The sequence below is a fragment of the Chanodichthys erythropterus genome, chromosome 9, assembly GCF_024489055.1.
Source record: "Chanodichthys erythropterus isolate Z2021 chromosome 9, ASM2448905v1, whole genome shotgun sequence".
NCBI lineage: Eukaryota > Metazoa > Chordata > Actinopteri > Cypriniformes > Xenocyprididae > Chanodichthys > Chanodichthys erythropterus.
The window spans coordinates 17,668,557-17,688,766 of record NC_090229.1 but is presented as its reverse complement, the minus strand read 5'-3'; the positions used below and the strand labels follow the sequence as shown (position 1 = coordinate 17,688,766).

At 35.9% G+C, this 20,210-nt stretch overlaps 2 protein-coding genes across 5 annotated transcripts in view; one reads left to right on the top strand and one right to left on the bottom strand.

The window, feature by feature from the left end:
* Nucleotides 1-498: 498 nt before the first annotated feature.
* Nucleotides 499-5,968, top strand: selenop (selenoprotein P). 3 transcript variants are annotated; one of them, XM_067394850.1, is made up of 6 exons: nucleotides 599-649; nucleotides 1,157-1,193; nucleotides 1,796-2,028; nucleotides 2,169-2,378; nucleotides 2,464-2,581; nucleotides 4,382-5,968. In XM_067394850.1, the coding sequence occupies exons 3-6, from the start codon at nucleotides 1,826-1,828 to the stop codon at nucleotides 4,940-4,942; spliced, it is 1,092 nt and encodes a 363-aa protein (XP_067250951.1). In that variant the 5' UTR covers nucleotides 599-649; nucleotides 1,157-1,193; nucleotides 1,796-1,825; the 3' UTR covers nucleotides 4,943-5,968. The 3 variants fall into 3 exon arrangements, with proteins under 3 accessions (XP_067250949.1, XP_067250952.1, XP_067250951.1); XM_067394848.1 differs by lacking the exon at nucleotides 1,157-1,193 and having other exon boundaries at nucleotides 499-649; XM_067394851.1 differs by lacking the exon at nucleotides 1,157-1,193 and having other exon boundaries at nucleotides 499-649; nucleotides 4,382-4,924.
* Nucleotides 5,969-12,670: 6,702 nt separating this feature from the next.
* Nucleotides 12,671-20,210, bottom strand: part of ghra (growth hormone receptor a) — a 35,436-nt gene continuing 27,896 nt past the window's right edge. For both annotated transcript variants that reach the window (XM_067394846.1, XM_067394847.1), the window contains exons 4-9: nucleotides 19,809-19,978; nucleotides 19,533-19,711; nucleotides 18,426-18,579; nucleotides 18,210-18,300; nucleotides 17,231-17,300; nucleotides 12,671-16,077 (exon numbers count right to left, since the gene is read on the bottom strand). In XM_067394846.1, the coding sequence (XP_067250947.1) occupies nucleotides 15,151-16,077; nucleotides 17,231-17,300; nucleotides 18,210-18,300; nucleotides 18,426-18,579; nucleotides 19,533-19,711; nucleotides 19,809-19,978 (1,591 nt within the window). In that variant the 3' untranslated portion in view covers nucleotides 12,671-15,150. The remainder of the gene's footprint in view (nucleotides 16,078-17,230; nucleotides 17,301-18,209; nucleotides 18,301-18,425; nucleotides 18,580-19,532; nucleotides 19,712-19,808; nucleotides 19,979-20,210) is intronic.

The window sequence follows — 20,210 nt, the reverse complement described above, 5'->3', positions numbered from 1 at the left end:
GTTTCATCTCAGCAGGAAAAGTGCTGACACTAACCCAGCTGTGCACTGCTGCACAAACAAAAATTACAGGATGTTAAGAGAACCATGCAAATAAATGCACATTGATCATTGATTGTCTCCGAATTAATGCTTCAGTAACTATGTTTTCCACAGTCCTCTGATACATAATTGGTTCATTTCTTTTCAGTGTTGCACCCAACCCCCTCTTTCAGGCCTTGGGAAAACAGAAGTCTGGAATGCAGTGTTCTTTAACTGTTTCCTACCTGGACATTTTTAACTTTGTAATCAATTTTTTTTCTTCTTCACAAAATGAAGAAATAAAACAGAATATAAAAAATTAAAAAGACTTGGCAGAAACGTAATAAACAGCTAATGCACTATAGGCATTCTTTTTTTTTCAGCTCAAAGTTTTGACTTGTCCCTTCGAACACATTAAGGAGGTTACAGATATATACTGCTGATGCGTGTAAACCCTGGGATGAATACGTGAGCTATTAAAGTTTTTGAAACAGGGACAGAGAGACCTTTGCCCCGCTTTTAGTCAGGAAAAACAAGAGGAGTATAAATAGGAGGAGCCGTGTGGGAGTGGGTTGTTTTTGTCAGAACCAGCTCAGAAAGTATCGCTGCTGAAGACTCTCAAGTAAAACAAGTAAGTGTGCACTCCTCAGTTATGAGATATATTCTTTTCAGTTATTTGGTAAAACATCATTTTTGATTATTCAGATATGCTTAAATATTAGATCCTCAAGGTTTTAATCTATATTATATTAATGCATTATTTGCGCACATTAGTTTGGCTCTGACAATTACATGTTATACATTTGCAATGTCTTCCAATAGTATCTGGATAGACTATGGACCTTGTCCCAAACTCACTTTCATTGACTTTAATCAGTAAATCTGAGTTAAAGGAATAGTTCAGCCAAAAATGAAAATTCTTTCATCATTTACGTACCCTCAAGTTGTCCCAAATCTGTATGAATTTCTGTTTTCTGCTGAACATAAACAAAGATATTTTGAAGAATGCTGGAAACCCAACAATTAAGGGACTCCATTGACTTCCATAGTATGGAGAAGAAGAAAAAAGGAAGTCATGGAGCCCATCAACTGTTTGGTTACCGACATTGTTTAAAATATCTTCTTTTGTGTTCAACAGAAGAAAGAAATTCATACAGATTTGGGACAACTTGAGGGTAAGTAAATGATGACAGAATTTTCATTTTTGGGTGAACTATCCCTTTAATTACCATGAATACAGGTGCATGAATATTGGCTGATATAAGAATGATATGATTAGATATGCAGTTGCTGAGTGGGCAGTCATTTTAATATGTGTGGACCAAAAGAGACTATATGAAATATCAGTATTTTATCAGTATATTTTACTGATATAGCAGTATATTTATTTTATATATCTGTCATTTTTAATATAATAAATAAAATGTAAAAGAAATAAAAAAAAATATACATATACAAATATATACTAATGTGTTATCGTATATATTTTACATTGCTGACATTTTAATATAAAAATGAATAAAATTTAAAATAAGTAATAAAATAAACAATAATATACTGTAAAAAAAAAAAAAAAAAAAAAAAAAAAAAAAAAAAAAAAATATATATATATATATATATATATATATATATATATATATATAAAATGTTGGTTGCTGACTATAAGGTTGGAAGTTAATCCGCATTTTACATTTCCAATGTCTGCTCTAGAGAACTCCAAAAGCATGATATTGTTTCTTTTTTATCTGAGGCATTAACTGTTGATCTCTGTGTGTAGGTTAGTGGGTTTGTTTGTTTGTTTGGAGTCATGTGGAAGGCGCTCAGCCTTACCTTGGCTCTCTGCCTGCTGGCGGGTTGCAGCGCAGAGAGCGAGACTGATGGAGCCCGCTGCAAACTTCCTCCTGTGTGGAAGGTTGGGGAGGTTGAGCCCATGAAGAACGCTCTTGGACATGTGACAGTGGTGGCTTACCTACAGGCCAGCTGACTGTTCTGCTTGGAGCAAGCATCAAAGTCAGTGATTTTGCAGTGATTATACTAAAATTCAAACATAGCAAAGTGTGATGAGACCTTGTTTTTCAAAATCATATCTGGTCACATTCTTGATTGTGAAAGTGTATTTATCTAATCCAACTTGTTGAATGTTCTTCAAGGTTCAATGACTTGCTCCTGAAGTTGGAGAAACAAGGTTATGTTAATATAACCTACATGGTGGTAAACAACCGAGATGAACGGTCCCAAAACCTGCACCACTTGCTCAATGAAAGGCTGATAAATATCACCCTTTACGCCCAAGACCTCAGCCAGCCGGATGTCTGGCAGACAGTGAATGCTGAGAAAGATGACATTTTGGTCTATGACAGGTTCGGTTCATCACTTATCCAGTTTAATTCACCCAATGAACATGATTACTTAATCAATATGCCACTAAATACACTCTTCTACCAGGTGCGGCCGACTCACTTACCATCTGTCTCTTCCCTACACCATCCTGAGCCACCCACATGTGGAGGAGGCTATAACACATACCTATTGTGATGGTATTTGTGGAGAGTGCAACGTAGAGGTAAAACATTAAAGTATAACCCCCATATTATCATTTTTTATTGCAAAACTGCTATGTGCAGTATACTGTGCTGCATAAAAAGCATTACAAAACATTTTAATTTTACTAAAAGGAGTCTTGTAATGTTACAACACAAGTTAGATTTAAATACGCGCAAGCGAATGCTCAGGAAAGGGAAGTAACAATACTTCCTTTCGCCTTTAGGGGGCGTGCTAGTTTCAGAACCACTAAAAACATAATCTCAAACATAAAGGTTCTTTATAAACAGCTCTCAGGAAAAAAAAAAAAAAAATAGAGTATTTAGAAACACTATCATTTTTTATTGTTATTACAACACAAATTCTCGTATTTAACTTTTTTGCAAATTTTCATATAAGTTGTTTGGCATTAATAAAAGCATTAAAAAGATTCTTTACTGGCATCTATGTTTCCGCACAGAACCTTTAATGGATTAGTTCACTTTCAAATGAAAATGAGCCCAAGCTTTACTCACCTTCAAGACATCCTAGGTGTATATGACTTATTTCTTTCTGATGAACACAATCAGAGTTATATTAATAAATATTCTAACGCATATGAGCTTTATAATGGCAGTGAGCGATACAAACGAGTATGAAGCTGCAGAAAATGTCTCCATCCACATCCATCCATCATAAACATACTCTACACGGCTCTGGGGGAATAATAAAGGCCTTCTGAAGCGAAGTGATGCACTTCGTGTAAAACAAGTAAAACAACTAAAATATCTAGCTTCCACCAGACAGCCTTCCATATTCAACTCACAAAAAAATGGAACTGGCGTTGCGTCGGTTAAGCTTTTTCAGTAAGTTGAATAGGGAAGGTGTAGGACGTGGTGTAAGATGTTTGAACTGCGTGAGTTTTAGACTTTCTTCGTAAGTTGAATACAAAAGGCGGTCTGGCGGAAGCTAGATATTCTACTTCATAACTTGTTAAATATGGATATTTATTTTTTACACAAATGCATTACTTCACTTCAGAAGGCTTTTATTAACCCCATATTAAAAATGGTTTATGATGGATGGCTTTATTCAGCTTCTTACTCGTTGGTCTCGCTCACTGCCATTATAAAGCTCGGATACGTCAGGATATTTATTAATATTTCTCTGATTGTGTTCATCAGAAAGAAGAAAGTCATATACACCTAGGATGTCTTGAGGGTGAGTAAAGCTTGGGGTAACTTTCATTTGAAAGTGAACTAATCCTTTAACATGCATGGAACCTTTCCATTGCTCAAATTGTTCTTTATAGTGGAAAAAGGTTCTTCAGATTATTAAAATGTTCTTTACACTAAGAAAAATGGTTATAATGGTTCACTTTCTTCAAAAACAAAACAAAAAACAAAACAGTTTTGGAATCTTTATTTTTAAAGTCCCAGTGAATCGGAAGTTGCAACCGACTTCAGTGTTGCGACGTATTTCCAAGTGAAAGAGAAAATTGAATAGAGGGCAGGGATTTATTTTAGCGCACCTCCTCTCCATCCCTCGTTCATAGCAGACTGACGGTTGGAGGGGGAGTGGTTAAGGATATTCAACCCAAGCCATCATACTGACGTCAGCAGCGAAGGAAAGCCATTACAAAGCGGAAGCAAATTTTCAGATTTTTGATTAAAGATTACCACAACAAAAAAAAAAATTCTGTTTATTAACTTGTGCGGATTAATTGTTCACCACAAGACTATAATGTGCGCTAACAAAGTAAATAGGGTCAATTTTGATTTCATGACGACTTTAGGAGTGCATACAGTATTTTCAATATGCCCTTTTCCTCTGGTTGTTACAGAGTTCACTGCAACTTGAAGAGTGCAAGAAAACCACAGATGTGAATACACCAACAGAGGAAGAACAGCATCACAGTCATCATGGTCATCACGAACATGGTCATCACGAGCATCACCACGGCAGTGCAGAAAGGCATAGGCATGGTGGCCATCATCACCACCACCACGGCCAACAACAGGTTGATGTGGGTCAGCAGATCCTGACCCAGATTGACTTTGGTCAGGTAGCCGTTGAACAACCAGTCATGAAACGGCCTTGAGCTAAGCACACTAGGTGAAAAGTCCAGTACAGCTGACAGCAGGGGGCAGATTCTCCTGTCACCAGCTGATGCTGACACTGACGACAGCTCTTTCACGGGGAGGGCAATGGGCGCGTGGCAGGCCTCTGACACTGTGAGGAGGCTCTTCCAGCCTCCTGACGCTGACAGGGTCTGAAGGTGCAGGACAACAACATCAGGGAGACCTGACAGTGACGTCCCGCCCCCCCAGCTGAATGAGAGCTGTCGCAAACAACCTGAGCCTGACCAGCAGGGGATGCGAGTTGAGTATGACAAGAGAAGTAAACAGGGCCGTTGCCTTTGTTAGATCATTTATAGCTCCACGTAAACATAAGTGAGCCCCGCACTGCTGGTCAGCGCTACCAACTAGTATTTACACCTCAGCATTTGGCAGCACTGGACCTTTACATCCCATTCTGAACAATTCGCAAATTGGTTAAGGAAGTTAAACAATTCAGGAAGATCTAAATGACCTCATGTGACCTCAAATTTGGATATTTTTCTGGTTAAATCTGTAATATAACTAACAAAATGATCTGACTTTAATGGGTCCAGTGTCTATTTTCTTCTGAGTGTGTGTTAGGTTCATCATGTTAGTGTCTTTTCACCTCTAGATGCTTTATGTGGCCTTTATGAAGGCAGGTGCGGAAACTATGCTCTAGTGGTGCCTGTCTGATGTTAGGCCATACAGAGCAGAGGGCAAAGATCATGTAACATCATGTAACCTTTGCTATACCCAATCAAGCTACTATATGAAGGTCTGGGGTATTAAAATCTTTTTTTTTTTTTTTTCATTGTTCTGGTATTCAAAAAGATGTTTTAGTTTTGTTGTGTGGAGATAGAGGTGGTAAAGTAGGCAGAGAGATTCTGATCATGAGAGTTTTAAACACTGTTGAGTAAGGGTAATGGAGCACTCGATCTATATCTGTTTTATTTTAGTTACTAGCACAAATGTTGTAAAATGTATTTCACACTCGGCATTACAAAAAGGTTAATGGATAATAGGGGAATTTATCAAATTTAACTTTTACTACACATTTATTATAGAAGAGTTTGTATCCAAGGGAGTAACTGGAAAAAGGTTAGGTCATTGTTATCTTGGGAAGGATTGTTTGAAACATTTTACATACTTAATGAAGGTTTTCTGGAAAATCTATAGCATTACCTGGAAGACCCGAGAAATTGTATGAAAACAATGTTTGCTGTGGTGCCAATGACATATGAATGTGAAAGCAAGTGAAATGTAAGAGGGAACAAAACATGTTACTCAGATAAAATCAAATAAAGTAAAAAAAAAAAAAAAAAAAAAAACTTGGTCACAGTACTTTGATTTTTATATTTATAATACGTAGTTTTAACACTGCCTCAAAACATCTTGTCAGAAATTTTTAATTTTGATTGATAACCTTGATTAATTAATTTGTTAATTTATATTTATTTTATAACTTATTTTCATTTAATTTAATCATTTTAATCATTTACAATCACATATATATTTCTGATAAATAATGAACAAATCCTTATTCTGTTATTTTCTTACTGTCTTTTGTACTTTTCGCCTTTAGGGGGCGCGCTACCGTTTGATTATATTCATGTCTATAATCAATATTTAAATCAATGTTATTTCATTGTTATAAAAATTAATTTGATATTTTATGACAAAAAATTATTTAGATAATATTTATATACATAACATTTTCAGTATATGTTTATATATTTAAATCATTAATAAATGGATTCATTTATTTTAATGTATTGACAAATGTTATAAATTAATTTATAATAAATAATTATTTGTGTTTTTATAATTTAAATTGAATTATTTTCCATTTATTTTCATATTTTATAACATTTTTTATTTAAATAAATATATGATATTTTAAGTATATATTCAATTATTTAAATAATTTATAAATTAAGGTATTCATTTGATTTAATGAATAACCTATAAATAAAATGTATAATATACAATTATTAGTGTTTTATAATTTAAATAAATGTTTTTTTTTATTTTATTGAAATAATTAATTTAAATTAACTATAAAAAAAATTGAAAGGGAATGAAAATATAACATCAAAACCTGTTGAAATTTGAAGCAGTTCATCTGTTATGAAATATGTGTCATTCTGAAATGCACCTACAGATGGCGCGCGCGCCTATGATGAATCTCTCGTCCACGTTGCTCTCCCTTTGAGAGCCTCTCCAACATTTTTCTCCCAGACCTTGACTCATGAGCTGTCTGCAGTGTTTCCTTCTAGACACACCGAAGTCTCTGTCCGTGGAACTTTACTGTCTCCTGGCAGAAAACACAGGTAAAGAGAAAGTGAACTAGACTCGAGCTTTTCCACAATAACATTACTTGCAGTATTAATAGCAAGACAGCTATAGACCACTCAGTTGCAGACTAAGAGTTTCTATGCAGGATCCCACATTATATAAATCTAAAGCAGCACATCTGAATGTATAATGCCTACTGTTGCACTGTAATATTCATCAGTGAGGTTTTAATCATGACTGGATACAGGGCTTGTAACTGTAGCTCTACCTTATTTGCTATAGTGAAAATTTGCAATAAATAGATGGCCTCAATTCATTTAGTAACCCGATCTATCTATTTCATTGTTTTCAAATCAGTGACGGCGGTCTGGGTTGTGTGGACAGGCAATCATTTGATCCTGAAACATCTCTAGCATAAGATCAAGAATCACATTGCCTTTCAGCAGCCCTTGAGATGCCATGTAAACGCCAACTCCTTTAAGCACATCTCAAAGAGTACGCAATGCAAAAGGTCAACAAGCAAGTAGAGGCAATAAATGGACAGGGTGGGTGGCTTTGATAGGCCTAATTGGCCTGAAGATCCAGTGCTGGGGAGCTGAGACTCATGGGCAATTACTTACAATGTCCTGAGAGGCAGACTGTGAGAGTGGGCTACACAGATTCAATCAGCCTCACGCAGTGTTGCTAAGTACGCACCGCTCGCCAAATTGCCTGATTTGCTTTCCCCATCAGCCGAGGTCCTGCTGCTTCTGTATCCACTTAGCGGAGACCGGAGAGCTTCTATCTGGTACTTGCTGGACGCCTGCTCTTCCCCTCTTTCCCAGTACATTAAGGCTTCGGTGTGTTGACCTGGCCTTCATAATGCATCAAGCCTTCTCCACAGCATGGCTCTCAATGATGCAGTTAAGCTAGTGTGTCATTCACATCACACCAACATCATACTAATGGACCCCTTGTGCTGTTACGGTTTGTTCCTGTTTTCCAATACAACCCTATGAAATGAAGACAGCTTCCTGTTGTGTTCCTAAACTGGATATGACCTATGCCCAAGTGAGATGATTCATTTATTAATTTCATAAACATCAAGTCCAGACCAGTGAAGTAATTATCATATAATACTTATATCGTTATTAATAAAGAAATTCCTGGAAATTGAAACGATTTTGAGAAATAGAAAGAGATGTAATGCGATAATTTTTATACATTGTTTTTTGTTTATGCAGTACCATTCAAAAGACCCCTGTCTACAGTGTCACATGATCTTTCAGAAATCATTCTAATATGATGATTTGCTCCTCAAGTAACATTTGTCACTATCTTTGTTGAAAACATTTGTGCCATATACTTGTGGAAACATTAATCTTTTTTATTAAGAATTTATTTGAATTAGATTTTTTTTGTAACATTTTAAATGTATTTACTGTCACATTTAATCGATTTATTTCATCCTTGCTAAATAAAGTATACATTTATTTATATATGTATATTAAATATACAGGGGTGCGCATAAGTGGTGCGCAGGTACGCATAAGTGGTAAAAATAAATAAATAAATAAACGAAGAAACCAGGAAAACATGGAGGGAGGCGCTGTTGGCTTTTGAAACCAGTTCACAGGGACACGTTTACTTGAGTTGGATTTTTCTCCATATCTGGTTAGATAGCAATCATGATGATAAGTGTGTTAACGGATCGCAGTTGTACGGTTAAGGTCCAACGGTTCGGCATGTGTGTGATTTGCGGATTAACTGCTAAATTTAACCATCATAGAGTGAAATTTTATCATTTGGACGTGTTTTGTCTTGCCAGTTAACACATTCAAACGACTTTAAAAGCGGAGGAAGAGGCGAAAATCGGGACTCTGTGCGCACAGCCTCAATCACACCCTTGTGTGCGCGCACGCAGAGAGAGAGAGAGAGAGAGCGTCAGACAGCGCTCGAACACCGAATTAATTCCAATTGTTTACTTGCGCTTGAACGGACACATACACACAAAATTATGTCAAAATACCTGTTTCGGCAAGTATTCTCTCGGTTATGTCATAAGTGAACAGTTGAGAAAGAAACCGGATGTGTGTCAGTTATTCGGTCCGTGCTTTCCATCTTAAAGTGACAGCATCCTAATATGTTTGCTGTTGTCTGTCATTGATATTAGTAAAATAAAAAAATCATTATCATCATCTACCATGTTCGAGAGAAAAGAAGATATATATAATACACATTCACACAATAATTTTAATATTTTTTGTCTAAAAAAAATCCTGATTTTACTTTACATTGTAAAAAATTATTTTCATGATTTATCATTTTTTTTTCTTTTGTCAAATCAACTTAGATAATTAATGTGGTTCAGATAACAATATTTTGAGTTTCTGTTGATTAAACCAATCACCTTCATTGCAGTAACTCATTTTTTTAATTTCGATGAACTCAAAATTTTAAGGGAACCAACTTTAAGTTAAACCAACAATTGTTTTTTTTTTTTTTTTTTTTTGTGTGTGTGTGTGTATTAATATTTTTACCCACATTCTGTCCTCCTGTTCAGTACAAAGGTAGTCAAAACATCTGTTCCTCTTCTGTAACAATATTGTGGACTATATGTTTACTAGAACTCATTTTTAAAGGTATATTGCTATATAACTGTACACTCTTGGGTGCCCATAATGCAAGTCTAACAATTTTTTCCTTATATTGCTTGGTAAAAAATGAATTCTGTTAACATGCTGGAGGGTTTTTTTCCGTTTGTTGTTCACAATCAATCTTATGTTCAGGGCTATTTCAGTTCATTTTTACCAGTCTGCACTCACCTTGAGGGAAATTGAATAGCTGAAACATATATTTTCACATCAAATGCACAGTGCACACATTCAGCCAGTACAATACACTGAGATTAAAATAACAGTCCATGTCATTAAATAAAACATGAAACAACCAAAAGCATACGGCCACAGATAATCCAATTGTTTGAAGCTAGCTATCTTTATTAAATTGAAGAAAACAGAACAAAAGCAAGTGCTGCAAATTACGTTCATTTGAGGTATGACGAATTCAACCAATTCCAAAAGCAAACCGTACAAATTTTTCAATAACAAACCTGAATCAAGTTCCTTATAATGTCTCTAATAATGCTCAGCGGTGTGCATCCATAAGGCAAACACATCATTTGATGAAAAATTGGCACAAAACTGCTCCAAAAATATATAGCCACACACAGGACTAAACGTACAGAAGATTAAATGTATTATAGCATGTCTATATATCATGTGCATTTGTCGACTTGCATGTTCAGACAGGCATTTAAAAGCCTATGCATTTTAAGAATTTCACAAAAGACAGAGATTCAGAAGAAAATGCTACATGAGAAGGAAAGAGAGGAGCAGCATAAGCTAAAATGCATATCGTACACCACATATCATGAGAGCTTCAGACATTTCCAATAAAACATGAACATGCTGGTTTCACAGCAATGGCAGCAGCAGAGTTGTATAATACTTGATATTTCTCAATAAGGCAATATCTTTACATATAAAAGAATGGCACGTTGCTTAGCACAGTGTAAAGATTGACTACATTATGTATAGGCCCGCTAGTAATCATATATATGTACATACACACATAATAATCATGTGCAGGACTTCACAAGTGAAATCATAACCCCTCATCTATGCTTTACTATTACTGATTTAGCTTATGTCTTATGTTCTATGTGTACGGAGGCACGTAAAGTGTGGGCTGGGTTAGGGTTGCCATTAAAATCTCCATTATAAACCTGTATGTGTGTGTGTGTATATATATATATATATATATATATATATATATATATATATATATATATATATATATATATATATATATATATATATATATACCTGCATGTCATAATATAAAAGTAAATATCTGAACTATGTTTTTTCCCAGCTCAAGTTCAATATAAAAAACAATACTTTCTCTTGTACCATACAATTTTTTTTTTTACTACACCAGTATCTACACTACATATATCTCTAATCTGAGCTTCAGCATCAAGTCTTCCCCTCTGGCTCATTGTTCAACGGTTTTTGGCTCCATTTGTCTCAGGCGTACATGTGTGTTTGCACAATAACAAAGGCTTAGCATTATAATTATGCCACTTCATTCTACTGCTGTACTAGAACACTCGAGTTGTACATAATAAATTATTAAATCAAACAATACATTTGATTAGCCTGAGCTGTTATTATGAAAACACATACACTGCCCTCCAAAAGCAATTTAAAACAAAATTGGGGGTCTGAGATGATAAAATAACTCCAATTTACGTGTGGACTGTCAGCAACTTAAAGGGTTAGTTCACTCAAAATGGAATTTCTGTCATTAATTACTCATCCTCATGTTGTTCCAAACCTGTAAGACCTTTGTTCATATTTTTGATGAAATCTGAGTTGTTGTTTTTTATCTCCCATAGAAATTAGAGAAATTACCACATTGAAGGTCCAGAAAAGTAGTAAAGACATTGTTAAAATAGTCCACGTGACTACAGTGGTTCAACCTTAAAGTTATGAAGCGACGAGAATACTTTTTGTGCGCAAAAAACAAAACAAACATGACTTTATACAACAATTACTTCTCTACCGTGAAAATCTCCTACGCTGTTTACATTGAAGACACATTGTAGAGCTTCCGGGTTCTATGTCAGAATGCCGACTCAATTTTGTCTTCAAAAGTAAACTGCGTACACTGTAAAAAAATACCGTGATTTTAACAGTAAAAGACTGTAAAAATACTGCGGTGAAAAACTGTCAATTGGTTTACAGAAAGTTTCCGTACTTTATACAGTGAATAACTGTAATAGATCTAACGGTACATTTAATGTAATTTTACGGTAAAATACCATTAAATTCACAGTTTTTGAAAGTGAAAAATAACAATTCATTGTAAAATTTACAGTGAAAAACCGTAAATTGACATTCCCACAATTCCCTGCGTGACACTTCACATTTGATATATTTTTGTTGAAATAACTTTTTCTTCTTAGTTTTTCTCATTTTTTTCTAATCAGTTATGTACATTAGGGTTTTATGTTACATCTAATGTTGTTAAATTAATGTTTATTGCATTTTTAAAATTTCATGCATGTTACCATGATGGTGTTTAGTGTGTGTGTGAATGACACTGTGTGCATCTTCTATATGTTAGTGTTGTCCTTCTCAGCTTGTGGAAAATCTGCTAGTGATGAACTTTGATTCATCATGTGACTCTTATCACCACTGTGTGTGGTGACTGTCAGTGTATTATAAAGATACAAAACAGATATTAGTATTTCATTAGGTTGGTAAATTAACATTATATTAGTTAATGAAATATTTTATCTTACCGTAAATTTTACTGGGATTTTTTTTACAGTGTACTGAAATCCAATGTTAAATATTTAAAATGTAAAATTCACATGTAACTCCGTAAGTATGTTTACGGTTTGATGTCATTTTTACAGTATTGTTCTGGTAACCACAGCTGCCGTTTTTTTTCCGTAGAAACAACGGGATTTTTTTTACAGTGTAGGAGATTGACAGGGTAGAGAAGAAACTGTTGAATAAAGTCATTATGTTTGTTTTGTTTATGTGCACAAAAAGTATTCTCATCGCTTCATAACATTAAGGTTGAACCACTGCAGTCACGTGGACTATGTTAACGATGTCTTAACTACTTTTCTGGACCTTGAATGTGGTAATTTCATTGCTTTCTATGGGAGATAAAAAACATCTTAGAATGTATCAAAAATATCTTAATTTGTGTTCCAAAGATGAACAAAGGTCTTGTGGGTTTGGAATGACATGAGAGTGAGTAATTAATGACAGAAATTTCATTTTTAAGGACACGTTACTTATGTGCAGGTTGAAAATAACACACATTTAGCACATTTTAGACCTTTAACATACTAAGGTGAAAAAATTACAAGCAGGTTCTGTTCATGGCATCTGTACAGATCTGGCAGAACATCAACTGGGAAGATCAGCTGTGTTCTGTGATGTTTGTAAATAGTCATTTACAGAGTCATTTACGAAGGTCAGTTCACCCAAAAATGAACATTCTGTCATTTTTATGTTCATAATAATGCTGCTCTTAATCCGTATGCTGTTATTTCTTATATATCACCAAAAGAGAACTTTGAAGAATTTTCTCATTGCTCTTTCCTATACTACAACACTTCATAGTGAAAATGAAACCAAAAAATGATCCATACGTGTCCTGGCCTATATTCCCTGAAGCCATTATTCAATTAAAATTTTCGTCTCCAATGAGCTGTCAACTTGAGAACTGCTGAATCAGTGAACCAAAAATTGTTCTATTAAGTTTTTTGGATCAGAGTTCATGACCCAGTCTGAATAGAGCTAAAGTATCAGTGAACAACGGCTTCAATTTCGGGCTGTTCTTCCCACAAAGGTATCGTTTGACAACAGGTCATTTTTTAAATCTTAAAACCGTCTCACTACTGTCTTTGCAAATGATGAGACTAAAATCTGCATTAAAAACTGCTTAAATATAGACAGAATTATCATTTTTGGATGAACTATTCCTTTAGCTTCTGTTGGCATATGCAACATTAAGTATTAAGAGCAAGGGTGTGTAAAAGAAAAATAAACGTTTGTGGGGCTGTCTGAATATCTTTGGAGCCTGAAAAAAGTTGGATCACAATTAAATTTAATACAAAATCAAGTGCTTTTGGAAGGCACTGCAACTACAACAGACACCTAAAACAAGTTAGAACCCAGTATTCAAGCATCATAGGCAAACCCAGGACCAATTAAGCCTGTAGTCCAAAGGCTTTCTTCACCATCATATACCTCCACTGTGTTTCTCTAAAAACAGAGAACATGTAAGAGTGACAAAGCACTCAAAATAAGCTCATCTATACAACTTAACAAGCAACATTTTTTCTGTACAAACTTATCAACAGCATAGAATTACATCCACCGACCAAGTTTTCAATGTGGCTTGAGAACTCTTAACAGTCTATGATTGCAAATAAAAAATCTCCAGTTATTGTTTTTTATATTATAATGCATTATTTCATAAAATTGCTCTATTTAAAAGCAGCTTTGTCCCATCATTGAGTAAATTATCCTGGCAAGAATTATATAGCTTCATTTAATGGCAAATCTTCTTGTAATAAGTCCAAAAATTGGCACTTCTTTCCCAGCTACTCCATAATGTAACTCCCATTGTAAATGCATGTACACATTTATAGTGTCTTCATCAATATAAAACTGCTACATGTACAAAGGTAAAATATAAGAAAACCCGCGGTTTGCATTGCACAGCAAAGACTCTACAAGCGCTTATTTTTTGACATTTCCCCTGGATACATCAATACAAATAAAGACGAGTTCAATTCTCGCTCTTTGAACAAGGCAAGGTAACAGTTTGTTCAGTGGGCTAACATCATTACAAACACTAGTCTCGACATTTTCTATCAATAATCGCGAATATTACAGTCACATATAGTGGTGCTAAAATACACATCTGCACCACAACCCCATTTTTTGTGTTTTAGCATATTGGAAAAAGCTAATTTGCTAAGTTTATCCATATGGCTATGGCGAAGGATAAAACATGCAGGATGGATGCAGCACACAAAATAAATTTGGGGAAGCTAACGATCAATGTCGTTGAGATTCGAGAAAAGATATTGAGACAACAAAAACGAATTGTTTCAGTTACTGTGATATTATGTAACGAAATATAGTTAATATTCCACACACAAGCAAATGTGGGTTGATGAATCACAGTAAAGCGATACGTCTTTTATCTGTGTGTAAACAATTTTGTATAAAGATGTTTGAATTTATCTTATCGAATATATATTTCATCCCAATGCCACTGTAGCTCTACACCTGTAACTTTGTAATAACATAAACACATTTTCAAAATTGTTTTCTGACACAGCAAGCGAGCATATTTCTGTAGTGATTTTTCTTTTTTGCATGTAACCAGCTGACATTTCTGATTGTAAATCGATAACGCATTATAACTCTCTCGGCGAGCTAGCGTAGCACTACTGTAACAGCTGCTAGAAAAGAAACGTTTTCAGCTTCGTCCATTTTGTAGCGTACAGCAGAGAAAATCCATGTGCAGAATTCCCAAACAAAATGGAATTTCCGTCCCGTGTTGTTCATGCAACTTTGGTTTCCAGCAGTGAGAAGGTACAACAAGACCATCAGTTTTGCGCTTCTTAGTCCCTTCATGGAGTCAAGTTTCCCAGAAGGTCTGGGGTGAGGTACCCCATTGGCATGGTTGGCATCGCAGGGAGGTGTTTGTTTGGGCTGTGCGAACAGACCGTGGGTTGCGAGGAAGGAGGATTCAGGAGCAGGCTGTGCTGGGCGTCAACTTCCTGCACTACAGTATAGTCTGACACTGGTGGCAGTATGGGGACCGGAGGAGCTTCAGGAAGCAAGTACGGTGTTTGGGAATCGCTGGCGGACACCAGGTACTCCCCATTCCAGAGGTTCCCCTCAACAGCCTGGGTTGGGAATGATTGGTACCCCTGCTCAGGACCAGGGCCGGGCGGCACGTCGGCGGAAAGCTGCCTGGCCATGTTCTCTGAGGTGTAGGCTCCATCGGAAAGCAGCTGAAACTGTATCTTCTTCTTCTCGTTTTCTTCCTCTTTCTTTTTCTCTGGAGAGCTGTTCAGCTGTCCAGGTGAGAGCACCACTCCTCCCGCTGGTGTGAAATCACTTACTTGGGCATAAAAGTCCATGTTAACCCAGCTGGGCACAGCAGGTTGCGCTTGAATGGGCGTCTCCACCACTTCTGATGTCTGTTGGACGCCAAGTTCAGGGAAAGACGAGCTGCTTCTGGAAACCAGAGGGTGCTGCTCTCCCTGTCCAGAATGGCCAGGCAGAAGGGAAGCCAAGTCCTCAGGATCAGGGGTTTCTGGGTCGTAGCAGCTAGCACGACCCGAATCGTCGTCACTTTTGAAATTAAGGACACGAGAAGAGCCCGAGCGGGACAGGCCCAGCAGGTGTTGTGTATCAGAACCCTCGTTCTTCTCTGGAGGGTCATCAAGGTCCAGCTGGATGAACTCCACCCATGGGTCCTCATGATAGAAGTCCGGCTTGTACATATCTTGGCTGCTCAGCAAAGAATTGAGCTGGTCAAGTTTTCCATTCTGTTGTTAAAGAATGGAGAGAATTTATAGTGTTATTAGATATGACCTACAAAAGTCCTATATGCAAAAAAAAAAATCAATAAAATATAAATATTAAAATAAAATAAAATAAAATATTAGGAAAAAAATACACTCAAGAATCATTTTCAAATCATTTGTATTTATGGCTGCATCAAAAAATATTTGATGCAGCCAAATATTTGAGGCATCATTTCCATGTGGGCATTTGTGTGCTTGTTCTAGATTGCCCTCAGGGTTTAAAAGTTTAATGCTTACACTGCACTCTAAAAATGGAGTACGAGGGTTGTTAAATTAACAGTGCTTTCTGGAGGTATAAATTTGCAGGAGAATGGCCACAACATGTCAACAATTATGACCTTTTCAAAACAATCTCTCTCTCCAGCGATTCCCATTTTGCAACTCATGCCAGATTCGTACAAAGGCTCAATTTTATAATGACGCAATTTGAACAATTCTTATGTATGTGTAATACTTATGCATGTATTCACCTCTAATTGTTTTGATGATAATTGCTGTAATGCACTTTATAATGTGCAACATGCAAGGCTTAATGCTTTTGTCATTCACAAAAAACAAAAACAAAAAACAGACAATTTTTAAAGGGATAGTTCACCCAAAAATGAAAATTATGTTATAATTTACTCTGCCTTATTTTGTTCCAAACCTGTATGAATTTATTTCTTCTGTAGAACACAAAAGAAGATATTTTAAATTATGTCAGTAACCAAACAGTTAATGGGCCCCACTGACTTCCATAGTATTTTATTCTATACTATGGACCTCAATGGGGTCTATCAACTGTTTGGTTACCCATATTCTTTAAAATATTTTTGTGTGTGTCCGTGTTCAACAGAAGAAAGAAATTCATACTGGTTTGGAACAACTTGAGAGTGAGTAAATTATGACAGAATTTTCATGTTTTGGGTGAAATAACCCTTTAAATCTTTGTTCCCATCAATATTTATAAACAGAAAAGTACTAAACATTACTTTTTCCATGCTATTCATACTGTATCACACATGGTTATAATTGTAGTTGCAGTAACAAAACAAGTATAATTTGTATGAAGAAGATTAAAAAAATAATGGACATACATGAAGACTGTGAAGTTTAATGTTTTATGCAAAATTACCTTTAGCAGCTCTGGGTCGATGCCTTTGATTTTAGGAGCAGGAATAGGTGGTAAAAAGATTACCATCAACCTGTGGAATCAAATTTGCAAAATGTTGTAAATGTAAACCATTTTATGCATTTGTAATTGTGTCAGAGCAATTCCCTGCTTACAACTTTGTAAACTTTTTTACAATTATGTTCAGGTCATATTTCACCCCAAATAAATGCTAAAAATCTGATGAAAAACAAATAATATATATTTTATTTAAAACAATATTGTATTTTTTATTAATATCATATAAAAATATATTAGAATATTTTATAACACATTTTGAAGTACATTTGCAAAAAAAATTTAAAGATACAAAATTGTACCCCTAGTAAAAATAAAAATACCCAAATGTATTTGAAAAACATTTACTTTTCATGTTAAGTATACTACAAATACATTTACATATTTATGTACCTTATATAAATACAGTGCAGTTATACTTTTGGTATAGTAAATTGTGCATGGAGCAATAATATGTCAGTAAATGTTAAAGGTGTTTTCAACGGATGTAATATAAGTCTAAGGTGTCCCCTGAATGTGTCTGTGAAGTTTCAGCTCAAAATACCCCACAGATTTGTTTTAATTAATTTTTTTAACTGCCTATTTTGGGGCATCATTAAATATGCGCCGATTCAGGCTGCGGCCCCTTTAAATTCTCGTGCTCCCAGCCCCCGGAGCTCGCGCTTGCCTTAAACAGCATAAACAAAGTTCACACAGCTAATATAACACTCAAAATGGATCTTTACAAAGTGTTCGTCATGCAGCATGTCTAATCGCGTAAGTATGGTATTTATTTGGATGTTTACAATGGTGTTTGAGACTTACTGTATGTCATTTTCATATGTCAAATTCTTTTGATTTTGGGATGAAATATGACCAATATGACTATATGAATATTTCTTTGTGAGATACACCTTATAGGTGGTATTAAAAAAAAATCAGTCACCTCTGCTGCTGGGAGAAGATGAGCAGGATAAGAAGAATCACCACTCCAATCACTCCAAAAATCAACACCAATGTCATCGGGAATGTTGATTCTGCGTAAAGATAAATGGCCTTTCCTTACCCTGAAGCAATTTGCTTAAATGATTCATGATGGTTCAGCTGCACAGCTGGATTCACTTTGTGTAAAAAACAAGTTAAGCTCTTGTTGTTGACTAACCTTTGCTTGGTATCTGTGCCACATGTACAATGATGCTGTCACTGAATTCGCCAAAGTTATCAAAGGCTGACATCTTGCAGCGCACACGGACTTCGTACTCTTTGTCAGTGTGCAGACCATAGATGGACTGCTGTGTGCCACTCTCCAGGTCCAGCTGCAATAAAAGAGGATTGAAAAAGTAAATAAGAAAAGAACAAATTGAGCAATAAACTGGCATTTGTGAGCAATTAGATATGTGACAAATGGATATGTAAAAAGAATATGTTTTCTCCAGGTCTATCTATCTATCCAATCATGTTTTCGCCAAGCCTGATTTGTAAAATTACATTTTTGCACTAATCTAGCTTTAGCACTGTATTTTAACCCACAAAGAGAACAACTGTCAAGAACCTCACTAAAAATACTCCTTAAAGTTTATAACTGTGGAATTCTCTTGGGGCACCAAAATCTAATCAGCAGAAGACCTACAGAAATAACTATAACAGTGAATCATTCCCCTATGATCTATTCAGGCCTGCCAGTATATGGCAGTGATTTAACATGTGGCTGAATGTGGTTTTTTCGTGCATCTGCTCAGTCTGGGCAGGCCGGGGGAACGTGGCTGTCAGGGAGTATAAACCAAGACAGAGCTCTTAAAAAGATCCTGCCAGATGCAAAGATCTCCCAGCACCAAGCTTGAATTACAGAGCACATTGGTCTGCTCTGGACCAGTGGTGACACTTTTAGAAAGAGTAGATGAATACTGGCTTATAATGTGTCTCCAACACAAAATTGCATTTCTCGGAATACAATAAATACGATGGTATAACCAATTTCCTCAACCGCAATGCCTGGGAGTCCACCAAGAGAGAGGAAGATCAAAACAGCTACTGCAGAATGTTCTGTGATGGTCTGATGAACGCAACAGTCTTACTTTGCAAAATGGATTCCAGGGCTCCAAATAGTTGCATTTTGCATGTGGTAAATGTGGTATAAGTAGAGTAACAATTAATGCATCCACATTTACAATTAACAATCATCATTTATTTCTGACTTAAACGTACATTGTTGATAATGAAGGATCATTGTAAACTGCCATTTTTAATTTTTTTGATGCTAGAGACATACCATCTCCCATTGGGAGGTGTTCCTGACCCGGTACTGAACCTGGTACACCAGACTCATCCAGCCCATCTGCACATCTGCTGACGGAGGGGGAGCCCAGCGCACAAGGATGTCAAAGTGCAACCCTGAGCGACTCACATTCAGTAGAGTCCAATTCAGGCCAATTGGTGGGTCAGGATGCACTAGGAAGTCAGAAAATATTTAAGTCAGGCCTCCAACATAGATATTCTGTTACTGTGTCTAAACCTTAATGAAGTACTTTCACAGATATTAACGTACCAATATTTTCCACTGTAAAGCAGGCCTCATCGTAGGTTATGTTCTGAGGAACCGAGCGCAGCTGGATGCAGTAGGAGGTCCAGATGTGCGTGAAGGTCTTGTTGAAGTAGCACTCATTTTCCACAGTAGGTGTGTAGTCTGGACACTCCTTCCACTCACTAGAGAGGGCACTAAAGACCAAACGACAATAAAAAAACATAATATTAGATGTATACGAATACTAGACACCTCAGTACATTGCACTGCATGGATTTATCAGTAAATGTATGGCTAGTTGACCTGAAATACTTATAAATGACAAAGAAAACAGTGTTTGATGATTATTATATATAGTTATTATGCATGCAGCATTTATGACCCTTACATTAATTAAAACATATCTTATTTGTACTTTTAATCATT